The 23182-nt window shown below is 43.9% G+C and overlaps 1 protein-coding gene across 24 annotated transcripts in view; it reads right to left on the reverse strand.

The window, feature by feature from the left end:
* Nucleotides 1-23182, reverse strand: part of LOC106579570 (regulating synaptic membrane exocytosis protein 2) — a 225281-nt gene that overhangs the window by 27323 nt on the left and 174776 nt on the right. For 16 of the 24 annotated variants that reach the window (XM_045701986.1, XM_045701962.1, XM_045701952.1 and 13 more), the window contains 3 exons: nt 17523-17626; nt 14701-14864; nt 2344-2594 (listed from right to left, as the gene is read on the reverse strand). The exons of 6 other annotated variants lie outside the window; for them this stretch is intronic. In XM_045701986.1, coding sequence (XP_045557942.1) covers nt 2344-2594; nt 14701-14864; nt 17523-17626 — 519 coding nt within the window. Of the gene's footprint in view, nt 1-2343; nt 2595-14700; nt 14865-17522; nt 17627-19190; nt 19227-23182 lie in introns of those variants that run through there. 2 more of the 24 variants (XM_045702032.1, XM_045702025.1) reach the window with 2 other exon arrangements.

Here is a 23182-nt window from a genome sequence, read left to right on the forward strand (position 1 = left end):
CTCCACATCTGGCTTCTTCACCTGCGGGATCGTCTGAGATCAGCCACCCAGACAGCTGATGAATCTGAGGAGTATTTCTGTCTGTAATAAAGCCCTTTTGTGGGATAAAAAATCAAATTCTGAATGGCAGGGCCTGGCTCCCCAGTGGGTGGTCCTGGCTCCCAAATGGGTGGGCCTATGCCCTCCCAGGACCACCCATGGCTGCGCCCCTGCCCAGTCATTTGAAATCCATTGATTAGGGTCTAATGAATTTTTTCAATTGACTGATTCCCTTATATGAACTGTAACTCAGTAAAATCGATGAAATTGTTGCATGTTGCTTTCATATTTTTATATATCTTTCCTTTTGATAGAAACACAATCATAGCTTTTGCATTTGTTCATTCATTTCCAGAGAAGTTGTGTTCTTGCCTTTTGTGAAATAACCATTGAGACTAATTTATTATACAACCACATCATGGATGGGGTTAGAAATGGGAAGAGACATGTGTCTTACAGATAAAGACATGATGATGTGCTATCTAGAGACCCTATCAGGAATATTGTCCATATCTTGACAAAATCAGTCACTCAAAGAACTTCAGAAGCTCACTTCAGTCACAAGTCAAAAAGGGGTGAAGGAGGAGAGAGGTTTTACTGACAGGGCTGTGGTGCAACCATGACAGATTGATGTGCTGTGGGGCAATCACTAGGATTTGACTTAAACTACAGAGATAAGACTGGGGACCATGCCATGAGCCTGTCAAATCATGGGTTGGAGGGGTAAGGCAGCGCCATGTGAGTGACACACACATACACACACACACACACATGCACGCTCCAGCACGTGCGCACTCACACATGCACGCACGTACACACACAATCATGCCCCACCTCCCTTTACGTTCAACCCTCAGTGGACACAACTGATGAAGAAGGGAGGAGTGATCATTGACCATAATCATCCCAGACCTGGTCTGCGTCCCAAATGGCACTCTATTTCCTCCACCGTGCACTACTTTTGACCAGCATAGAGTGAATAGGGCGCAGTTTGGGACTTAGTTTTGGATGACCAAAAAAAGGCCATTTAAGGTGTGAACAAGTGACCCCTTGAGACAGCAGAGCGTCACCTCTCAGGACCTTGGGTATTATTGAAGCTAACCTTCCTACAGATGGACCAGACCTCAATCAGGGACAACCCGTGACCAAGACAACCCACCCACCCATCCACCCGCCTGCCTGCAGCACTATTGTCGCATTCAAGTTCCACTCTCTCGAAATAACAGAAGTCCATGTAAAAAGAACCAACATTATATTCATGGGCTTTGCTTTGTGTGATATTAACTCAGGAACGTGTTATGAAAATAACTTTGGATGATTGACATTTTCAGGTCATCTATTGGTGTAAATCACTGCAATAATGGTCTTTACCAGTCTTTTCCTTCAGAAGGAGTACATCCAATTGGCCTAGTTTTTTAATTGAAAGGCTACGACAATGTGTTACCCTCTAGCCTCACATTGCTGGGTGGTTTGACTGTTTTCATCATTATCTCTCTCTCCCTCGCTCTCTTTCTCTCTCTTGCTTTCTCTCGCTCTCTCTCTCTCTTTCTCTCTCACAATCCAATGATTATCAGTTCATACTGTTCTGATACACCTATGAGAAGAGGTTCTCCTTTGAGTATTGATGACAAACATTGTGACACAAATGAAATGAAATGTAAAGTGTTTCTCTCCCACCGGCTGCGTCTCCACCAGTCAGTCTATGAATAGACCCAGAGTGCTACGTGATACCGAGGCCCTTAAGAGTATAGCATCTTGAAAACGTGACTGAGAACAGAAAGAGAACGTATGTAACTGAAGCCACCTCTCTGCCTTGTGAAACATAAATGTAACTGCAAAACTACAGTATCGGAAAAACAACAAAAGGAATACGAAAACACAGGAGAACCATTATTTGAACATCACGTACACATCATTAACAATCCATTGCAATGGTCTGCATGTTGTTTTCTTGTACAACCTTGTTCCTGCAAAGAACAATAATCATAACAAAGGGTTTCAGGAAAGGAAGGGAAATGTCTCTACAGTAGGATTGTCATCATCTAGGAGGAAGAGAGAAGTGATGAGGATAAAACACATTCATGCCATCCTAGACATCCTTCCAGCTCTGGATCCCGAACTCCTGCAGACTGAAAGATGTGCAAACTGGAGGAAAAGGAAAGAACTGAGGTATCATATGACATTCATTGAAAGAGAGAGAGGAGCAGAAAGACATGATACACAGACAGTGTCGTAGTACAGTACATCAGAGAACAGAGGGAAGGACAGAGGGACACATATCCCAAGTGACTCAGGCACGCCTACCTGTTTGGCTGAGCTGAGAGGTACTTCTGCTTTTCCGCGAGAGGCCAACCACTGCTGCCATTTTGGCACCAATACTGGAGCGTCTCTTCTTGTCCCCGTCCCCGCCTACCATGCCCACGCCCGTGTCCGATTGGCTGCCGTCCGTCTTCTCCAGGTTGCACATGTCTCCACCGATGCTTGTGCTCTTGGTCATGTTCATACTCCCTGACGACGTGCCCAACTGCCTGTTTTTCATTTTGGATGTAAAGTCACTGTCAGCCACGCACCACCATTACAGGGGCAGGCCAGGACAGACATGATAGAGGAGAGGGAGAGGAGAGGAAGAGGAGGTAGAGGACAGGAAGAGAAGAGGTAGAGGAAAGAAGACAGGGGTGGAGACAGGGGAGGAGAGAAGAGGAGACAGAGGAGACGAGGAGACAGGGGAGATGTGACAGGGGAGGAGACGGGACGAGAGGAGACAAGGACAGGATTCAGCTACAGTACAGGACTTAGGGAATAGGTTTAGGGACAGGGCTCAAGGTCCTCTGGCTAAACTTCCCACAGATGGGTCATGCACTGGATGGGTAGCTGGTTGATTGATGCATTAATACGGCTGTTTTACTGATTTTGTTATCATTGTCAAATGAGTACATATACAAAACAGTCAAAAATGAAAAGTGAATTCAACTAACATGCAGAGAGGTACAGTAAAATCCTGTGACACCTTGCTCCTCCTTCAACCATCTAAAATGAAACAGTCATGTTGTTTGAACAACAAAAGAGCCTTCACCTTTTTAAGAAACAATTCTGAAGCTCTAAATTCTGGTCTTTCTACTTTTTATCCCCAGCTTCAAATGAGCTATTCATTATGACTGGCAATCTGTTCTTATTTATTCTCCTCAGGATTCAATTGATCAGAGAAGATGTGAAGTTTGACCCTGATTCATGAGCACGCTTACATTTGTGGAAGAGTTCATTTCAATACCGGTGAGAAATTATTCAAAAAAATAACTAGTATTTTTCTGCTTGAAAGGAAATAGGTGTTGAAATGAAGGTCTTGTTTTGGCTCGCATTGCTAGGTTTAAAGTTTGAGAGACAAATGATATCCTGTGCCATGGGTTTTAAGTCCTAATGAGTATAAATGAGAATAAATACGTGGTAAAGAGGACAGGAGTCGTCTAAAACTGCGACTGACCTATAACGCGCAACTGTCTCATCCAGACGATTTTAAGAAGAGTCAATAGGATCAAAAATCTATGCCCTTTGACAATTACTTCTTCAATTATTTCAATTAGGCTCCTCTCCTCCTCTACCATTCACGTCTGTGGCGTTAGTGCTCTATTCAGTTTGAAGCTGTTACATAGGCTACTTCCCTTAATTGCTCTTAAGGTGATTATGTAGGGCTCATGTATCCTCACTCAGTGAAGGGATGTTTCTGCTTCTGTATGAACTGAACACGTCCACTGGGTTCGTCCAAATCGTCTGTAGATACTGAACTGAAAGAGGCACAGTGAATACTGTACATCTAAATGATTATTTTATCCTCATATCATTTAGCTAACATTAGTTATTTACAAAAATTATCTATAATACATGCTACAATTCACTAACTATGGATGTCTCTGTTTAACTATGAGTGTCTATCAACCAGCACTACATATGTAAGACTTAAAGCTCCTCAGAAATCAATCAGTCCATAAGCCCACTGTATTAGCTCAGTGTTCTGAGGGAGAGAGGGGTATGCAAGTGAGAAGTAAGCGATCACTGTCTCTGCACACTCATGAGTTTATTAAGAGCACTGGAGAGAGAGAGAGATGGGTTGAACTATTTGCACATCATTACAACACTGTATACAGACATAATATGACATTTGAAATGTATTTTGGAACTTTTGTAATGCAAACATGTTTTTGGCAATGCAAACGTGTTTCCCAAGCCAATAAAGCACCTTAAATTGAAATTGAAATGAAATGAGAGAGCGAGAGACAGAGAGATAGACAGAGAGACAGAGAGACAATGAGAGAGAACGAGAGAGAGAACAGGGAGATAAAGGAGAGAGATACGGAGAAAGGAGAGAGGGAGAAAAGAGAGAGAGAGACAGAGAGAGAGACAACGAAAGAGAGAGAACGAGAGAGAGAGAAGGGAGAGAGAGAGACAGAGAGAGACACAGAGAGAGAGACAACAAAATAGAGAGAACGAGAGAGAGAGAAAGGAGACAGGGAGAAAGGAGAGAGGGAGAAAAGAGAGAAGAGAGAGATAGGGAAAAAGGAGAGAGAGGGAGAAAAGAGAGAGAAAGGAGAGAGAGAGAAAGTAGGGAGGGAGAAAGGAGAGAGAGGCAGAAAAGAGAGAAGAGAGAGGGAGAAAGGAGAGAGAGGGAGAAAAGAGAGAGAGAGGGAGAAAGGAGAGAGAGATAGGGAGAAAGGAGAGAGAGAGGGAGAAAAGAGAGAGAGGGAGAAATATGAAATATGTATTTGCCTGCCATAGCCTGAGGGACACTGGATAATAACATCTGCATAGTAAGCAGTAACTTACTTATTATTACTATTATTGTTATTACTATTATTATTGTTGTTTATCATTCCAAATAGTAGTGGTATGGGTAGTAATGGTAATGATAGCAGTTTAGTGATGGTAGTGGTAGTAGTAGTGGTAATGATGATAGTAGTTGTAGTACTGATGTAATGGTGAAGATGACCGTTATTTAGTTATAAGTTAGTTCTAGATTCATTTTCCATATTTAGATTTTTATATTTATTACATTCTACTATTTTACTATTATTTTACTACTATTTTATTGTTATTATTTTTAATTTTGTATTATTATTTACTGCCATTTTATATTATTATTTGTTATTGTTTATAATTGTATTACAATGTATATTGTATACATTGTTGCTTTGGCAATATTAACACAATGTTTTTCATGCCAATAAAGCAGCTTGAATTTGAATATGAGAAAAGAGAGAGAGAGAGGGAGAAAAGAGAGAGAGAGGGAGAAAAGAGAGAGAAATAGGGAGAAAGGCGAGAGAAATAGGGAGAAAGGAGAGAGAGAGGGAGAAAAGAGAGAGAGAGGGAGAAAAGAGAGAGAGGGAGAAGGGAGAGAGGGAGAACGAGAGAGAGAGAAAGGAGAGAGAGACAAAGACACAGAAAGAGAGACAACAAAAGACAGAGAACGAGGGAGAGAGAAAGGAGAGAGAGAGACAAAGTAGAGAAGGAGGAAGGAGAGAGAAGCCTGGCTAATAGACTCATTAAGTGAGTTGGTGCTCTCCTCTGGCAGGGAGGTCAGCCAGGTGATCTCTTGGCAGGTGGCCCTGTTCTGTCTGACCTCAGGTGCCACACACAGTCATTAGAAGGGCCAGTGTGACAGAGATGACGGAGTTAGAGGTGTCACGTACAGAGATAATTATTCCTCTCCCCACCTCTCATCTCCATGATCATCTCTGAGAGGTCAGAAGGTCAGAATGGAACTCTGTGAAACACACTGAACTTCAAAAGGTTGATTGTCTGTTTAAAGCATTTCGCAATATACTCGTTTTTCAACCACTCCACAAATCTCTTGTTAAAAAACTATAGTTTTGGCAAGTCGGTTAGGACATCTACTTTGTGCATGACACAAGTCATTTTTCCAACAATTGTTTACAGACAGATTATTTCACTTATAATTCACTCTATCACAATTCCAGTGGGTCAGAAGTTTACATACACTAAGTTGGCTGTGCCTTTAAACAGCTTGGAAAATTCCAGAAAATGATGTCATGGCTTTAGAAGCTTCTGATAGGCTAATTGACATCATTTCAGTCAATTGGAGGTGTACCTGTGGATGTATTTCAAGGCCTACCTTCAAACTCAGTGCCTCGTTGCTTGACATCATGGGAAAATCAAAAGAAATCAGCCAAGACCTCAGATGAAAAATTGTAGACCTCCACAAGTCTGGTTCATCCTTGGGAGAAATAACCAAATGCCTGAAGGTGTCACGTCCTGACCAGTGAAAAGGGTCATTTGCCATAGTAGAATGGTCAGGGCGTGGCAAGGGGGTTGTTTTGTGTGTTTTGGGTTTTTTTGGTTCAAGGGGAATTTGTTCTAGTTTTCATTTTCTATGCTTCGTTTTCCATGTTTGGCTGAGCTCCCCAGTCTGGTGAGCCGTGGAGCCGTGGAGCAAACCGGAGCCAGTTAAGGAGTCAAGCGCTGAGTTCGACCCGAGATTCCGGGAAATGGTACTGGCGGAAAGGGCACTGCGGAGCAGGCATGCAGAGGAGCGAGAAATACATTACGGTGTGATGCGCACTATCTTGCCCATCCGCACGCACAGTCCGGTATGGTCGGTACGGGCTCCGCAGCGTTGCCATGCGAGAGTTGGCCGGCAGCCAGGAAGAAGTGTGCCGGCTCAACGCATCTGGTCTCCAATGCGTCTCCTCGGCCCAGTTTATCCTGTGCCTGCTCTACGCACGGCAGCTCTCATTCCCCAGCACAGCCCAGTTCGCCCTGTGCCAGCGCTCCGCCCGTGCCGGGCTACAGTGACCATCCAGCCAGGACGGGGTGTGCCAGCCCTGAGCTCCAGACCTCCGGTGCGCCTCCACGGCCCAGTGTGCCTTGTGCCTGCTCTGCGCACCCAGTCTCCTGTGCGTCTCCCCAATCTGGTGAGACCGGTTCCAGCTCCCCGTAGGAAGCCTCCAGTGACTATCCATGGCACAAAGCCTCCAGTGATGATCCATGGCCCGGAGCCTGTAGGGATGATCCATGGCACGAAGCCTCCAGTGATGATCCAAGGCACGGAACCTACGGCGACACCCCTCAGCCCAGAGCCTCCAGCGACGCCTCTCAGCCCGGGGCCTCCAGCGACGCCTCTCAGCCCGGGGCCTCCGGCGATGGTCTGCAGCCCAGAGCCTTCGGCGACAGTCTGCAGCCCAGAGACTACGGTGACGGTCTGCAGCCCAGAGCCTCCGGCGGTGGTCGGCAGCGCAGAACGGGGGCTACGCCCAGAGCCAGAGCCACCTCCGTAGCTGGAGGATTGGCGGAAGGGCTTGGCGTGTAGCACAGGTGGCCACCCTCCCTTCCCTCCCTTTAGGTTTGGGGTTGTTTTTGTGGGTTTTTGTTTGGGGTGCAGCCGGGGTCTGCACCTTCGGGGGGGGGGGGGGTACTGTCATGTCCTGACCAGTGAAAAGGGTCATTTGCCATAGTAGAATGGTTCAAGGGGAATTTGTTCTAGTTTTCATTTTCTATGCTTCGTTTTCCATGTTTGGCCGAGTATGGTTTCCAATCAGAGGCAGGTGTCTTTTGTTGTCTCTGATTGGAAGCCATACTTAGGCAGCCTGTTTTCCTTTGGGTTTTGTGGGTGGTTGTTTTCCGTTTAATTATTGTACCTGATGGAACTGTTGGTCGTTTTTGTTATTTTGTAAGTGTTACTCATTAAAGCATTTGGAATGAGCACTATCCACGCTGCGCCTTGGGCCGTTCAATACGACGCCTGTGACAGAAGGTACCACGTTCATCTGTACAAACAATAGTATGCAAGTATAAACACCATGGGACCACACAGCCGTCATACTGCTCAGGAAGGAGACGCGTTCTGTCTCCTAGAGATTAATGTACTTTGGTGAGAAAAGTGCAAATCAATCCCAGAACAACAGCAAAGGACCGTGTGAAGATGCTGGAGGAAACAGGTACAAAAGTATCTAGATCCACAGTAAAACGAGTCCTATATCGACATAACCTGAAAGGCCGCTCAGCAAGGAAGAAGCCACTGCTCCAAAACCGCCATAAAAAAGCCAGACTACAGTTTGCAACTGCACATGGGGACAAAGATGGTACTTTTTGGAGAAATGTCCTCTGGTCTAATGAAACAAGAATAGAACTCTGGCCATAATGACCATCGTTATGTTTGGAGGAAAAAGGGGAGGCTTGCTAGCCGAAGAACGCCATCCCAACCGTGAAGCACGGGGGTGGCAGCATCATGTAGTGGGGGTGCTTTGCTGCAGGAGGGCCTAGTGCACTTCACAAAATAGATGGCATCATGAGGAGGGATAATTATGCGGATATATTGAAGCTACATCTCAAGACATCAGTCAAGAAGTTAAAGCTTGGTCGCAAATGGGTCTTCCAAATGGACAATGACCCCAAGCATACTTCCAAAGTTGTGGCAAAATGGCTTAAGGACAACAAAGTCAAGGTATTGGAGTGGCCATCACAAAGCCCTGACCTCAATCCCATAGAAAATGTGTGGGCAGAACTGAAAAAGCGTGTGTGAGCAAGGAGGCCTACAAACCTGACTCAGTTACACCAGCTCTGTCAGGAGGAATGGTCCAAAATTCACCCAACCTATTGTGGGAAGCTTGTGGAAGGCTTCCCAAAACGTTTGACCCAAGTTAAACAATTTAAAGGCAATGCTACCAAATACTAATTGAGTGTATGTAAACTTCTCACCCACTGGGAACGTGATGAAAGAAATAAAAGCTGAAATAAATCAATTTCTCTACTATTATTCTGACATTTCACATTCTTAAAATAAAGTGGTGATCCTGACTGACCTAATACAGGGAATTTTTAATAGGATTAAATGTCAGGAATTGTGAAAAACGGAGTTTAAATGTATTTGGCTAAGGTGTATGTAAACTTCCGACTTCAACTGTTACTGCTGTTATGATACTGACAAAGTACACCATGATACTACTTCTGGAAAGTTCCCTAGCCTAACCCCCATTCATCTCAGTCTGAATGCAGTACAGTGCCAGAGAAAAGTTTTCTATTGAGCTCAGTGGATGCATGTGGCCAGTCAGAGAGGAGGTGAATGAGATCTAGTCTACACTATTCTCTCTACACTTCTTCCATGAACTCGGCAGAGATGACTGAGCATTTATCCAAACTTCCTAGGCTGTCAGCTCCTCTCTGTATTTGTATTACTCATTAGTTTGCCAACAGGTGAATGTAGGAGTTTCCTGTTGCAATAGAATACTAATTGTAACTAGCTAAAACCATATCAGAGGAAAATCTTCTCTTCGAAATTAAAATCTGGAATGCTCTATTGGAATACAGCCACCCTGTGTTGTTTTGCATGGTCATGGTTGGCACTGCCTACAGTGTCACTAGAGGAGGGTAAGGGTTGTTAAGTAGCTCAGATGGAAATTACAAGCACACCTCATAAAGCCCATTGTTTATGAGAGTAAGTAGTGTTAGTGAGAGCTGCTCTGTCGTGGATTACATAGAGGATTAGTCTCCAATAAAGCACCTCGGAACCCTTGAAGAAGTGACTTCAAGGGCAACAAACACAGTGGGTTTTATTTGGCATTTTCACATATACTTTTTATCTCCACTATGGTGGTGTTGTTTAATCTACTGGCACAACATGACAACAGTGAAGTTGTGGGCTGCTCTTATACATAGTCAAATAATAATATGAGATCAATATGCTTCCTGTATTGATCCCATCGATATGATTATGTAAGCAGCATTTCTATTGCCTGGCTTCATCCTACATGTCAGACAGACAGACAGACCTTCAACAAGGCTATACATGGCTGCAGTTTATCCGAGTCCTCAGTTCAGGTGATGGTCTATGAGAGCTATAGCTTGCCTCAAAGATATACCAAAATCTCCCATCTAATGTTATGGATGGCCTTTTACCACTCCTCCTCCCCCTCCCCCCACTCCCCCACTCCAGCCCTCCCCCCACCTCCTCCTCCTACGCCGCAGCTCATGGCTGTGGAGTCTTGCGTCAGGGTCTGTCCACAGTGCTAGGAGTAGAGCAGCTTGGAACACTGAGGCTCTCCAGAGACTGGAGGGACTGGTTTCAACCCCAGCTAACCGAACAAACCAACACTGTGTTCCTTCCTTGTCATGCAGATTGTTGCTGTGTGTTTCATTTTCATCTAGGCCAAGATGTTCCCTCAGCTAAAACAAGAGCTGCACAAGTATTTCTGTGTGTTCACGGGCCAACAGGATTTAGTCTGGTTGGCTCCTATCCGAGGCGCTGAGCAGCATTTTAATGCATGTTCAATGTAGGTCTGTTCTTAGAGGTAAAAATAGCACAGCCTCTGCACATTTCTGATTTAGACTAAAATACTTCAACAAAAGCATGAAAATGCTTGAACTGAAGTTTAAACATATTATTGAAAGGATAATTTATTTCTCAAAACAGCTTTTTAAATGATTAATACTAATTCAAGCTAACTGTAAATAACTTCAGTCACTGAACTGACAGCGACTGACAGGCACCTTGACAACCAGTTGATGAATGATGAATGTCAGATATGGTCATCTCAGGAAAAACAGACCTTGTCTTTCTCCCCTCTCCCCTCCTCAGCAGACTCTACTGTGGGATCTAGATACTCTTGTCTTTCTCCCCTCTCCCCTCCTCAGCAGACTCTACTGTGGGATCTAGATAATCTTGTCTTTCTCCCCTCTCCCCTCCTCAGCAGCTTCTACTGTGGGATCTAGATACTCTTGTCTTTCTCCCCTCTCCCCTCCTCAGCAGCTTCTACTGTGGGATCTAGATACTCTTGTCTTTCTCCCCTCTCCCCTCCTCAGCAGACTCTACTGTGGGATCTAGATACTCTTGCAGAAAGAGTGGCGCTAAAACTGAAGTGATGCAGAAAGAATTGGTTTCTATGGAAACCGTGCTCCAGGTCAGAGTGTTTGCGTGCATCCTCCTCTCCTCCTATCTACATGAGCCACAGACCCCCAGATAGACGGCTGAGTCTCAACGTTGAGTGACTGAGGTGTTCAGGGAGGCGTATGGGGAATAAGAACAGGATATACTGAGATATGCCTTGTTTCATCATTTCTCCGTGTAGCTTCCCTTGAGTTTAAGTGTAGAGTTGTTTATCCATCTTTGAGGGGGTGCAGCTCTACCTTATTATTAAAGACAGATTTGTCCTTCAATATATTAGTCTTTACTTTAACTCACGAGAACGAGCAGTTACCAAGGTAACAATAATGGATTAAATGGAGAAGAACGAGGTGTGTGTATTTAAATGTACTGATGGAAAGCTCCTAACTTCCTGGACACCCCTGGCAACCATCTAGTCCCCTTAGTTTAGTTCACTTCCTGGACACCCCTGGCAACCGTCTAGTCCCCTTAGCTTAGTTCAGGTGTGTGTGTGTGTGTGTTTGTGTGTGCGTGCATTGGTGCAAAGCGCATGACAAAAGAGATTGTGTTGTATTATACACTTTACATGAAATAAACCTGTCCATTTATTTATCTCTATTGTCATGTGATTACGTGTGTGTGGTAAAAAGGTTATCTTTATCTCCTTGCTGTAAATCACTAACACATCAACTGAACTGAGAGGAGACGTGTAACATTGATTTTGAGATTGGATTGTGAAGACTATGAACATAATAACCGTTTCCCAGCACAAAACCTACCCGTACACAGCCCATCTGTAAATAGCACAGCCAACTACCTCATCCCCATATTGTTATTATTTTTTTTTAATTGCTCTTTTGCACCCCAGTATCTCTACTTGCACATCTATCACTCCAGTGTTAATGCTAAATTGTAATTATCTCGCCTTTATGGCCTATTTATTGCCTTAACTCCCTAATCTTACTACATTTGCACACACTGTATATAGACTTTTCTATTGTGTTATTGACTACGTTTGTTTATTCCATGTGTAACTCTGTGTTGTTGTTTGTGTCGCACTGCTTTGCTTTATCTTGGCCAGGTCGCAGTTGTAAATGAGAACTTGTTCTCAACTGGCCTACCTGGTTAAATAAAGGTGAAATTAACAAATAAAAAGGAAAAACTGAGAATAATGCCTGTCATGTATGTCCCTGAGCAATCGATGGCCACTGTAGCTATTCACTATCCTTATTGAGGTATTGAAGAGGTTTGGGTTTCTATACAATGCCCTTGTATTGCCAAATGTGAACATCATTCATTCTATTAGAAAACTGCCCATGTAGTCCTCCTGTTAACCTTGTTCATCTCACCTCTTATATATCAAATTGTTAAGCCAATCGAGCGGAAAAGCCACTCAAATAGTGCTCCTGTCTGTCTGTCTGTCTGTCTGTCTGTCTGTCTGTCTGTCTGTCTGTCTGTCTGTCTGTCTGTCTGTCTGTCTGTCTGTCTGTCTGTCTGTCTGTCTGTCTGTCTGTCTGTCTGTCTGCCTGCCTGCCTGCCTGCCTGCCTGCCTGCCTGCCTGCCTGCCTGCCTGCCTGCCTGCCTGCCTGCCTGCCTGCCTGTCTGCCTGCCTGCCTGTCTGTCTGTCTGTCTGTGATCCTCTCCTGTATTGTGTAACAGAACTGTTCAGCGTCCCTGTTAAGATCTCCATAATAAGGCTGGTTTAAAGCATTACCTTGAAGCACACAATAATGTAGTAAAAGAAAGGTATACAGCAGCATGAAGAAAAACACTTCATCATCTGAACACTGTGCTCTCCAGCTCTCCGTCTTTTCATTCACAAAGAGACTCATTATCCAATCCATGCTCTCTGATGCTGTTTCACTGGAGTACTAGTTTGAAGGGGCAACACAGGCTTTTACTGTACCTCTACCCAGAACATTACTGTTACCATCAACCTTTTCAGTGATCATACGAGGTACTTTACAGACATTCAAAATGATTACAAAGAAAGCAGCTGAAAGCATTAACAGCCAGGGTTGAAGAGAGTTGAAGAAAGTTGAAGAGAGTTGTAGTTGAAGGCCAGAGGACAACAGTACTTGTGGACTGGGTTATGGGGTCAGGGTTGAAGAAAGTTGAAGACGACAACAGTAGTTGTGGACTGGGTTATGGGGTCAGGGGGTCAGGGTTGAAGAAAGTTGAAGACGACAACAGTAGTTGTGGACTGGGTTATGGGGTCAGGGGGTCAGGGTCAGCTGGGTTTACAAGCACATAGAGCCAGGCCCAGGCAAGGATAAGGACATCATACTGACCCAACACAGAGGTACAGACAAACAAGTGATTTAGCAACTGACTGACTACAGCCTAGTGTCCCATAACTTTGAGTGGCCTGTGTGTGTGTCCACATCGGTAACACTTTACTTAATAAGATCTAAGCATTTAGCTTGATGTGTTTTTTCAAAACCAGACTAAAAATAGAGTCTGTTTGCAAGAAGCTCTTAGTTCCAGCTGTGAATGCAATGTAACACTGATTACATCTTATTAGACAGCTAAACTAATCTGTTAGCCTGCTGCTGAGAAGAACTCACAGGGTTCCAAATCAATTTGTTTTAATCTTGACATACTTTAACAGCCTCTGTTATGAGGACTATCCTCCCTGTTGAAATGAAACAACTGTCATGTCTGTAATATAAAAGTATCATGTAAAACATTATGGGAACATGATAACTGGCATTCCACATAAATAATAACATAAATAATGGATTGATGTTAGATTCATGTTAGATTGAGGGTAGACTGGTAAGGTTTGACCTGACTGAGGTTGGATTGAGGTTTGTTTGAGGTCAGGTTAGGTTTGACCTGTGGTTGGATTGAGGTTAGATTGAGGTCAGGTTAGGTTTGACCTGAGGTTGGATTGAGGTTAGATTGAGGTCAGGTTAGGTTTGACCGGAGGTTGGTTTGAGGTTAGATTGAGGTCAGACTGGTGAACTAGTTAACTAGTTACCTGAGGTCAGTCTCTGAGAATCTCCTCCGCAGCATTTCCTCTTCATCCATCTCCTCCTGAGACTTCTGTGTGACTACAGTGGTCCTCCTCTGACCTCCTTCCTCTTTAGCCTCCTCCTCCCCTTCCCTCGGTTTACCCTGCCCTCTATGTGTACCCCCCGCTCCCCCCCCCACTTCCTCTCGCCCAACTTCCTCTTCCTCCAGCACCTCCCCCAAATGTTCATCCCCTTCCCTTGCTTGGTTCCTTGATTCGGAATAGATGAGGACGTGACAGAAGCGCAAACGCGGTGCATGCAAAGCAGAAAGGAAACGAAAGAAAGGTATGTGAAACCAAACTGCAGAAATAAGGTCAATAATGAGAAAAAAATGGAACATACATAAATCAGCAAAACTCAAATAAACTAAAAGCAAAAAACTTAGACATACAGTGCCATGCATATCTGTTTCAGTTATGTTTCAACACGAGACAACCCATACAGCATACATACAGCGTACATCGTTTCACACTAGTATGAGTTACCAGTTACGGGCAAACCCCAACCTGAAGCAGTAGAGTTCAAACATTTAGCTCTATTTTCACCTAGGCAGAGCCAAACCTGAACTCACTGGATGGTGGGAAATAGCACAATACTAGCTGTGCATTTCCCTCTAAAGTTAAGAAACCAAGTGAAAACTCTTCATTGTGGAAAATGTCTGGACTTGGCAACTTTAGTTGGAAGAAAGCTTCACAGCCTTTGAGGTTTGCCCATCCCTGGCAAGGCAGAGGTGTTAGACCTAGGGCTTCTGTCTCCCCTTGGTGTGTTGCTGCTTCCTACCTGATCTTCTGCTTTCCTCGCGGCCGTTCTGACTGGACAGACATGTAGCTCGTGCTGCTGAACCGAGAGGCACTACTGGTTCTCGACACAGCGGACACGTCGCTTACATCACTGTCCGAAGACTTGGCTGACATGTTGTCTGAACCTCGCTGACCATCCCTCCTCTGTAAAGGAGAAACACACACCACTCAGCACACAACTAAAAATAGACTTGAAAATACTACTTTGTGGTAATTATTTTGTCCCTTGATGAGTTTTTCCCCCTATTGTACAGAACATTAAGGACACCTTCCTAATTATTGAGTTGCACCCCCCCTTTAACCCTCAGAACAGCCTCAATTCGTTGGGGCATGAACTCTACAAGGTGTCGAAAGCATTCCACAAGGATGCTGGCCAATGTTCCTTCCATTTTTGGGGGGCACTGAGCAAATTTCAGGTCTGCTGAGTGCAAACTTGAACGTTGTGAAAATTCTGTGCAACTTCAAGTGAGTGTTTACTTTGAACACTGAGGCTGTACCCGCTTGATGTTAGTTTTAACAGGGGTCAAGTAGGCTACTATGGCTATTTGATCATAACGTAGACCTACCAGAGTGACCTACCATTAAAAACAATGGAGAAAATGCATCCCATAACATTTTAACATGGAAATAGCTGTTCTATCATTCAGTCTACAGTAGCAGCCAATGTGTGGTGTTCAATGTAGGCTACATTCCATTAGATTTTGGGAAAAAACATGCAGGGCTCTACAATAACCTTTATCACACAGACAAGGAGGTGACTGAAAATGTTGTTGGTTTGTTTGATGCAAGAAACCACTTAACCACTCAATAAATAAATTATTATTCCCATACCATTACTACAGAGAATCAGACAAATTATGCTACCCTCTGCCTACCGCCACAAAATACAACACCGCCCCTTTAAGACTATAAAAAGCTCATAGTTGTGTTAAATTGGCTGGTTCTCCTTTGGGTGGTGGACCATTCTTGATACACACGGGAAACAATTGAGCGTGAAAAACCCAGTGGAGGCTACTGAGGAAATAACGGTTTATAATAATGGCTGGAATGGAACAAATGGAATGGCATCAAACAAATGGAAACCATGTGTTTGATACCTTTCCACTGATTCCACTCCAGTCATTACCACGAGCCCGTCCTCCCCAATTAAGGTGCCACCAACCTCCTGTGCGCCTGGCACTTCAATCTATTTTCTTTCCCATTCACCCTCTGAATGGCACACATACACAATCCATGTCTCAATTGCCTCAAGGCTTAAAAATCCTTCTTTAACCTGTCTCCTCCCCTTCATCTACACTGATGGAAGTGACATTATTTTTCCATTTAGCAGACGTTCTTATCTAGAGCCACTTACAGGAGCAGTTAGGGTTAAGTGCCTTGCTCAAGGGCACGTCAACATATTTTTCAGCTAGTCAGCTCGGGGATTTGAACCAGCAACCTTTCTTGCCCAACCTCTTAGCTACCTTAACCGCTAGGATACCTGTCGCCTACATAAATAAGGGATCATAGCTTTCACCTGGATTCACCTGGTCAGTCTATGTCATGGTGTTCATAATGTTTTGTACACTCAGTGTATGTGATGTAGATAATAAACTATTTTAAATAGTCTATTGCAAGGGTTATATTCCTGTGGGGAAGGAATTTATCAAAGTATTATTTAGAAAATTATAAGACAAAGGACAATAGAACAAACTTTCATGTGGCCAAAATCTTTGCTTTCAATGATTCGTTGGCTTTATACAATTGTTAGCCAAAGAGCAGCTCATTCACATTCATTATGGCCAATGTTCTAGGAGGAGGACACAGAGAAATACTAGGTTATATAACCAAATAATCTTGAGCGATAGTAAATTGTTCTCCCAGTTTAGAACGTACCGTTTATCCATTAGCTCAGGTCTGTAAAGCCAAAATGTAAGCTAATCAAAATCATTTGGCATAAACAAGAAATGGGAAAGGGATATCTTTCTTAATTTTTTTACAGCAAGTTGGTGAACCAAGACTTGATGTTAAAACAAATTAAAATAATCTGCAAAGAAAGAGATTGTATATTAAAAGCTGCTCTGTGTCCAGAGGAGCATTACAGTTTGTAAACATACGGTTGTAGTTCGTGGCACTCCTCACAACTAACACAGTTGACAAATGTTTCATTTTATAGAACTACAAGTGTAATGCATGCTGAGTGTATTCCAGGGCAGTAGCTTTCATTCCACACACTTAAAAGGAAGACAGGACAGGATGGATATGCTTTCTCTTATAAGGCTCGGGCTCTGGTGAGGCCCCCAGGCTGTCTCTTTATAAACACACTATACTTACAGTAACTACTGTCTGTGTGACTCTGGACACAGTCACTGCTACATTCCATGGATTCAAAGGGTCGATATAATACCTCATGTATGTACGTATACTTGTTCATGAAGCATGCCAAATTGTGAAAACTGCTGGAATGGGTGTTTGGAAAAAAGTGTTTTACATTTGTTGATGTCTCGCCGTGGGTTTGAGTATGATGCTGTTAACATCCTGCTCGGCTTTGATTTGATTCCTGCACGGGTCACATTTCCTGAACATTTTCTGGGTTAGCCGTAAGTCAGTGTGTATACAGTGTCTACTTAATGACCATGTTATGAATAGAATAGGAAGGAAGGGCTGGTATTGGTCTTGCCTTAAGAATGATAGTCCTGCTTCACATGTACTGAACATGGACGTGGTAATGTAACTCCAAGTCAGTTTGTTGGTAGAAAAAGTGTGATGCCAACCATGTTATACTTATGGAAGGGAAAGAAGGGCTGTGTCACTGTGTCTTGCCTTGTTGTAGTCCTGTTCCAGTCTGGAGTCGGACCCGGCCCCCTGCTTGAACTTGTTCACCTTCAGCTTCATCTGTCTGGTCCTCTCCTCCACATCCATAGCACCTAGGGAGCAGAGTGGTCAGTGGAGGTCATACTCAGGAATAGGGAAATCCTAGTTGGAAGACTCCCAGAATCACAAGGGAATAATCCATTATCTTAATCCATTATCTTAATCCGTTATCCTCCAACCAGGATTTCTGGAAAACCTGGGAATTTGGGGGAGATTCCCAGAATTTTGCAACGCTACTCAGGAACAGTCATTTGAAATGTTTTTGGAGTTCTGGTATAAAGCACTGACCGAAAAAGTCCTCAATATATCAGCATAAAAAAAGGTTTCTACTTTGATTTAGGAATCCCGCATTACTATGATCCAAAGACTTATTCGGGTATCATTTTCACATGACAATGTTATTCTATAAAAGTGCTGCATGCAGCATTCAGAGTTAGTTCACCCAGACACCAACAGTCAGTCAGTCCATGATGTCACATAGAGCTGAACAGTAGGAAAACCCAAACAACAACTTGTAAGAAATATTCCATTTCATAATGAAGGGGTTCACTTGGAGTTTACGTGAAGGGATTGAATGAAAGGTGTCAGTTATTCTGTGTCAAAACCTCAGACATGCTCTGTTGGGTCTGGAGCCCTAACTTTACTATACAACCTCTGTGCCATAGTTTATTTTACTGAATGAATTATTCATCATATTTCTTGCAAGCAGCTACCAACCTCCCAGAGGTCACATAGGCTTTGGGGGCAAAACGTGACTGTCCACATGCCACAGTGAGCATGGCAGGTCAGTCAGGTCTGTTAGGTCAGTCAGTCAGTCTGTAGTGTGGGGAGTATTCAGATCAGAGGAACCCTAATCCCTATATAGTGTTCCCTATGTGGCTCCGGTCCAACAGAATACACTCGACTAGGGAATGGGGAAGGTGCCATTTGGGACGGCCTCAATGCGTGATGTCAGGCAGACTACAGTAACTCTAGCTATCTTCCCTGCATCACCATTCTCTGGACACACTTTCATTCTCTCTACTTTAGATTTGTATGATGGCGGTGGGGAGAGGAAAAACAGGCGCATGAGAGAAAGAAAACACAAAAACAAAGAGCAAATGAATGTAGAAAGATAATAGATGAGACTAAATGAAGATCCCCAGGAATGATGGGAAATGAAAGGACAGCATCCATGTTAGTTTTTCTGCAACATGTGAATATGATTTCCTGTCCTGTCCATCAGCTTTATATGACAGTTCATGAGATATGACCTTATGTTGTAGAGAATGAGATGCACTTTCTGCCATCTTGGTGGCATATCAGGATTCCTAGGTTGTATTTGTACAACATGCCTCAATGAAATGTCGGCAGAATTGAATATAGCCGAACAACAGACATGTTACAATGAACACAGTTGACATGTATGACCATGCATGCTTACATGTAAGCAAGCACACACAAACTGAGTCAAATCCATCCCCTCTCCCCAAAAATACATCTCCAACAAGCTCAATCAGCAGGGAAGAATGGACATGAGAAAGCAGGAGTAGGCGGGATGAAGAAGAGGAGGAATGAGGAAGACGAGGATGAGAAGGGGGTAAAAAGGGGAGGCATAGAGAAGAAGAAGGGACAGACCTGAGCTGGTCCAACCTGGTGAGTCCATGTCTTCTGGGGTCACATGACAAAACACAGACACAGACAGAGGACAGGAGATGGGAGTGAGAGGGGTGACACCATGGACAGGAAGTGACATCACTGTGGAGGACCCTCCTTCACAGTGGCCGCCGCACAGATCGGGTGGGGGTCAGAGTGAGGGGGGTGGGGCATGATGGGGAGGGGGTGGCACAAAACGACAACAACAACAAGCACAGAGCACAACAACACAAACAAAATCATACACCACAACAAAGAAAGATCACACCAACACAAATTGCACTAATGGACAGCCAAGGAGAAAAGTGAAGAGAAGAGAAGGGTGCAAGGCAGGCCGGGAGCGGCTGGAGTAAAAGACCTGTAGTGTTATTGAAAAACAAAGAGGGGGAAAGGTGAGCTGCTGTGTACTGTCCAGAGGAAAGAGAGCTGAAACAGTCAAGTAGACGTTAAGGATGGGAGGAAGAGCATTGGAGCTGACAAAGCAGACAGAAACCCTAAAAGACTTTAGAGGTAGAAGAGAGGCGGTGGGGGAGCCACTTGAGTCAGGGACTAAGAGTCTACTGTGGAGAGACAGACAGACAGACAGCCTGGAACATAAACACAACCAAAAGCAGGCAGAGAGGCGGCAGTAGGTACAAAATAGAAAGCTACCAGTACCACAACTTTTCTTTCTTTCTTTCTTTCTTTTTCATTCTTTCTTTTTCATTCTTTCTTTTCTTTCTTTCTTTCTTTCTTTCTTTCTTTCTTTCTTTCTTTCTTTCTTTCTTTCTTTCTTTCTGTCTGTCTGTCTGTCTGTCTGTCTGTCTGTCTGTCTGTCTTTCTTTCTTTCTTTCTTTCAGAAACCTTGTTGTTGTGATAGAGGCTGAGGCAGAGAGAGAGTAGGCCCACCAATACCCCTGGGAATGAACAGGTTACACAACAGAGAGAGTAGGCCCACCAATACCCCTGGGAATGAACAGGTTACACAACAGAGAGAGCTGGGATCGACTAGCAGCCTCTCTCCTCTCCAGAGCCTCTGTTAGCCTCCAATTAGCAACCATCTCCCCCTACTCCAGTACATAATCCTACTCCTATTCCTCCACTGTGTCTTGGGAGGAAAACAGAATGTGCTGAGTTTTTGATGAGCTGTGCTTTCATCAGCCTTTCATTAATCATCCCCTGCCGTGTGCAAATCATCTTGCATAATGGAACCAAGAGAGAGAAAGAGAGAGATGGAGCACTCAGTCCTCCTGACTCGTCTGTGGCTTCACGCAGCCATAGTGATTCTGCTAACTATGCCAGGGCAAGCTGTGGTGGGGGTGGTTAGCTCAAAGACCCTCTTCACTGAAGTGACACTGTCCACTCCTGGATGTGTGCCCACCTACCCCCCTACTGTTCCTCTTGCCCCTTTCTTGCATGGTTCCATTTGAAGGCTTTGGTGTACACCCACTGGGAGACCACAACAAACCACAGCTGCAGCTATACGAGTTGTTGGTTGCGTCCCAAATGGCACCCTAATCCCTACGTGGTGTACTATGTACAGTACCTTGCAAAAGTATTCATCCCCTTGGGCGTTTTTCCTATTTTGTTGCATTACAACCTGTAATTTAAATGGATTTTTATTTGGATTTCATGTAATGGACATACACAACATAGTCCAAATTTGTGAAATGAAATGAAAAAAACAACTTGTTCCAAAACGGAAAAGTGGTGTGTATATATGTCACGCCCTGACCTTAAGAGATCTTATTTATTCTCTATGTTTGGTTAGGTCAGGGTGTGACTCGGGTGGGAATATCTATGTTTTCGATTTCTTTGTTTTTGAGCCGAGTGTGGTTCCCAATCAGAGGCAGCTGTCCATCGTTGTCTCTGATTGGGAATCATACTTAGGCAGCCCGTTTTCCTCCTGAGTTTTGTGGGAGGTTATTTTCTGTTTAGCTTATGTGCCTGTGCGTTTTTGTTTTTCCCTTTTGTTATTGTGTTTCTTGAAAATAAATATAATGAACACTTACCACGCTGCGTTTTGGTCCACTTCTTCTTCAACTACAAACGACGACCGTTACAGCATATGTATTCACCCCCTTTGCTATGAAGCCCCTAAATAAGATCTGGTGAAACAAATTACCTTCAGAAGTCACATAATTAGTTAAATAAAGTCCACCTGTGTCACATGATCACAGTATAGATACACCTGTTCCGAAAGGCTCCAGAGTCTGCAACACCACTAAGCAAGGGGCACCACCAAGCAAGCAGCACCATGAAGACCAAGAAGCTCTCCAAACAGGTCAGGGGCAAAGTTGTGGAGAAATACAGATCAGGGTTGGGTTATAAAAAAATATCCGAAACTTTGAACATCCCACAGAGCACCATCAAATCCATTATTAAAACATGGAAAGAATATGGCACCACAACAAACCTTCCAAGAGAGGGCCACCCACCAAAACCCACGGACCAGACAAGGAGGGCATTAATCAGAGAGGCAACAAAGAGACCAAAGATAACCCTGAAGGAGCTGCAAAGCTCCACAATGGAGATTGGAGTATCTGTCCATAGGAACACTTTAAGCAGTACACTCCACAGAGCTGGGCTTTACGGAAGAGTGGCCAGAAAAAAGCCATTGCTTAAAGAAAAAAATAAGCAAACACGTTTGGTGTTCGTCAAAAGGCATGTGGGAGACTCCCCAAACAAATGGAAGAAGGTACTCTGGTCAGATGAGACTAAAACTGAGCTTTTTGTCCATCAAGGAAAACGCTATGTCTGGCGCAAACCCAACACCTCACATCACCCTGAGAACACCATCCCCACATTAAAGCATGGTGGTGGCAGCATCATGCTGTGGGGATGTTTGTCATCGGCAGGGACTGGGAAACTGGTCAGAATTGAAGGTGATGGATGGCGCTAAATACAAGGAAATTCTTGAGGGAAACCTGTTTCAGTCTTCCAGAGATTTCAGACCGGGACAGAGATTCACCTTGCAGCAGGACAATGACCCTAAGCATACTGCTAAAGCAACACTCGAGTGGTTTAAGGGGAAACATTTAAATGTCTTGGAATGGCCTAGTCAAAGCCCAGACCTCAATCCAATTGAGAATCTGTGGTATGATTTAAATATTCCTGTACAACAGCAGAACCCATCCAACTTGAAGGAGCTGGAGCAGTATTGCCTTGAAGAATGGGCAAAAATCCCAGTGGCTAGATGTGCCAAGCTTATAGAGACATACCCCAAGAGACTTGCAGCTGTAATTGCTGCAAAAGGTGGCTCTACAAAGTATTGACTTTGGGGGGGTGAATAGTTATGCACGCTCAAGTTTTATTTTTTTGGTGTTATTTCTTGTTTGTAAAATATATTTTGCATCTTCGAAGTGGTAGGCATGTTGTGTAAATCAAATGATACAAACCCCCCAAAAATATATTTTAATTCCAGGTTGTAAGGCAACAAAATAGGAAAAATGCCAAGGGGGTGAATACTTTCACAAGCCACTGTAGTGAATAGGGTGCCATGTGGGACCAAGCCGATGTGTAAGGCCAGGTGACGAGACTCTGATTATTGGCCTTAATGAGTAATGCACTTTAGTCAACATCTGCAGTTAGGTAAATCCCGTCTTCATTAAGTTGAATAATTAAGAGAGGCATGAATAAAACAACACTGTGAGACATCGGCCTTATTCAGCTTTGATCTGATCACACCACCGTACCAACTCACCTCACCTCATTGTCAAGTCAAGAGATACCCGCTGTAGCTGAACAAAGCCAGCAGGAAATGTTTGGCTCGTCATCGACAGCATGGTATAAGTTGTAGGTCAATGCTTGTCATCAAAAGCATGCTACAACAGCATGGTAAAAGTCCTAGGTGAACTCATCAATGGCGTACCTTACATAACACAAATAAACTCTGTTTAAATAATCACCAATCCAGTAAAATGCATTAGTTGACGCACACCCAAACATTTTGGCGAGGCGCTGACTAACGGAATAGTAAGATTATGTAAAAAAAT

The sequence above is a fragment of the Salmo salar genome, chromosome ssa02, assembly GCF_905237065.1.
Source record: "Salmo salar chromosome ssa02, Ssal_v3.1, whole genome shotgun sequence".
In the NCBI taxonomy this organism is placed as follows: domain Eukaryota; kingdom Metazoa; phylum Chordata; class Actinopteri; order Salmoniformes; family Salmonidae; genus Salmo; species Salmo salar.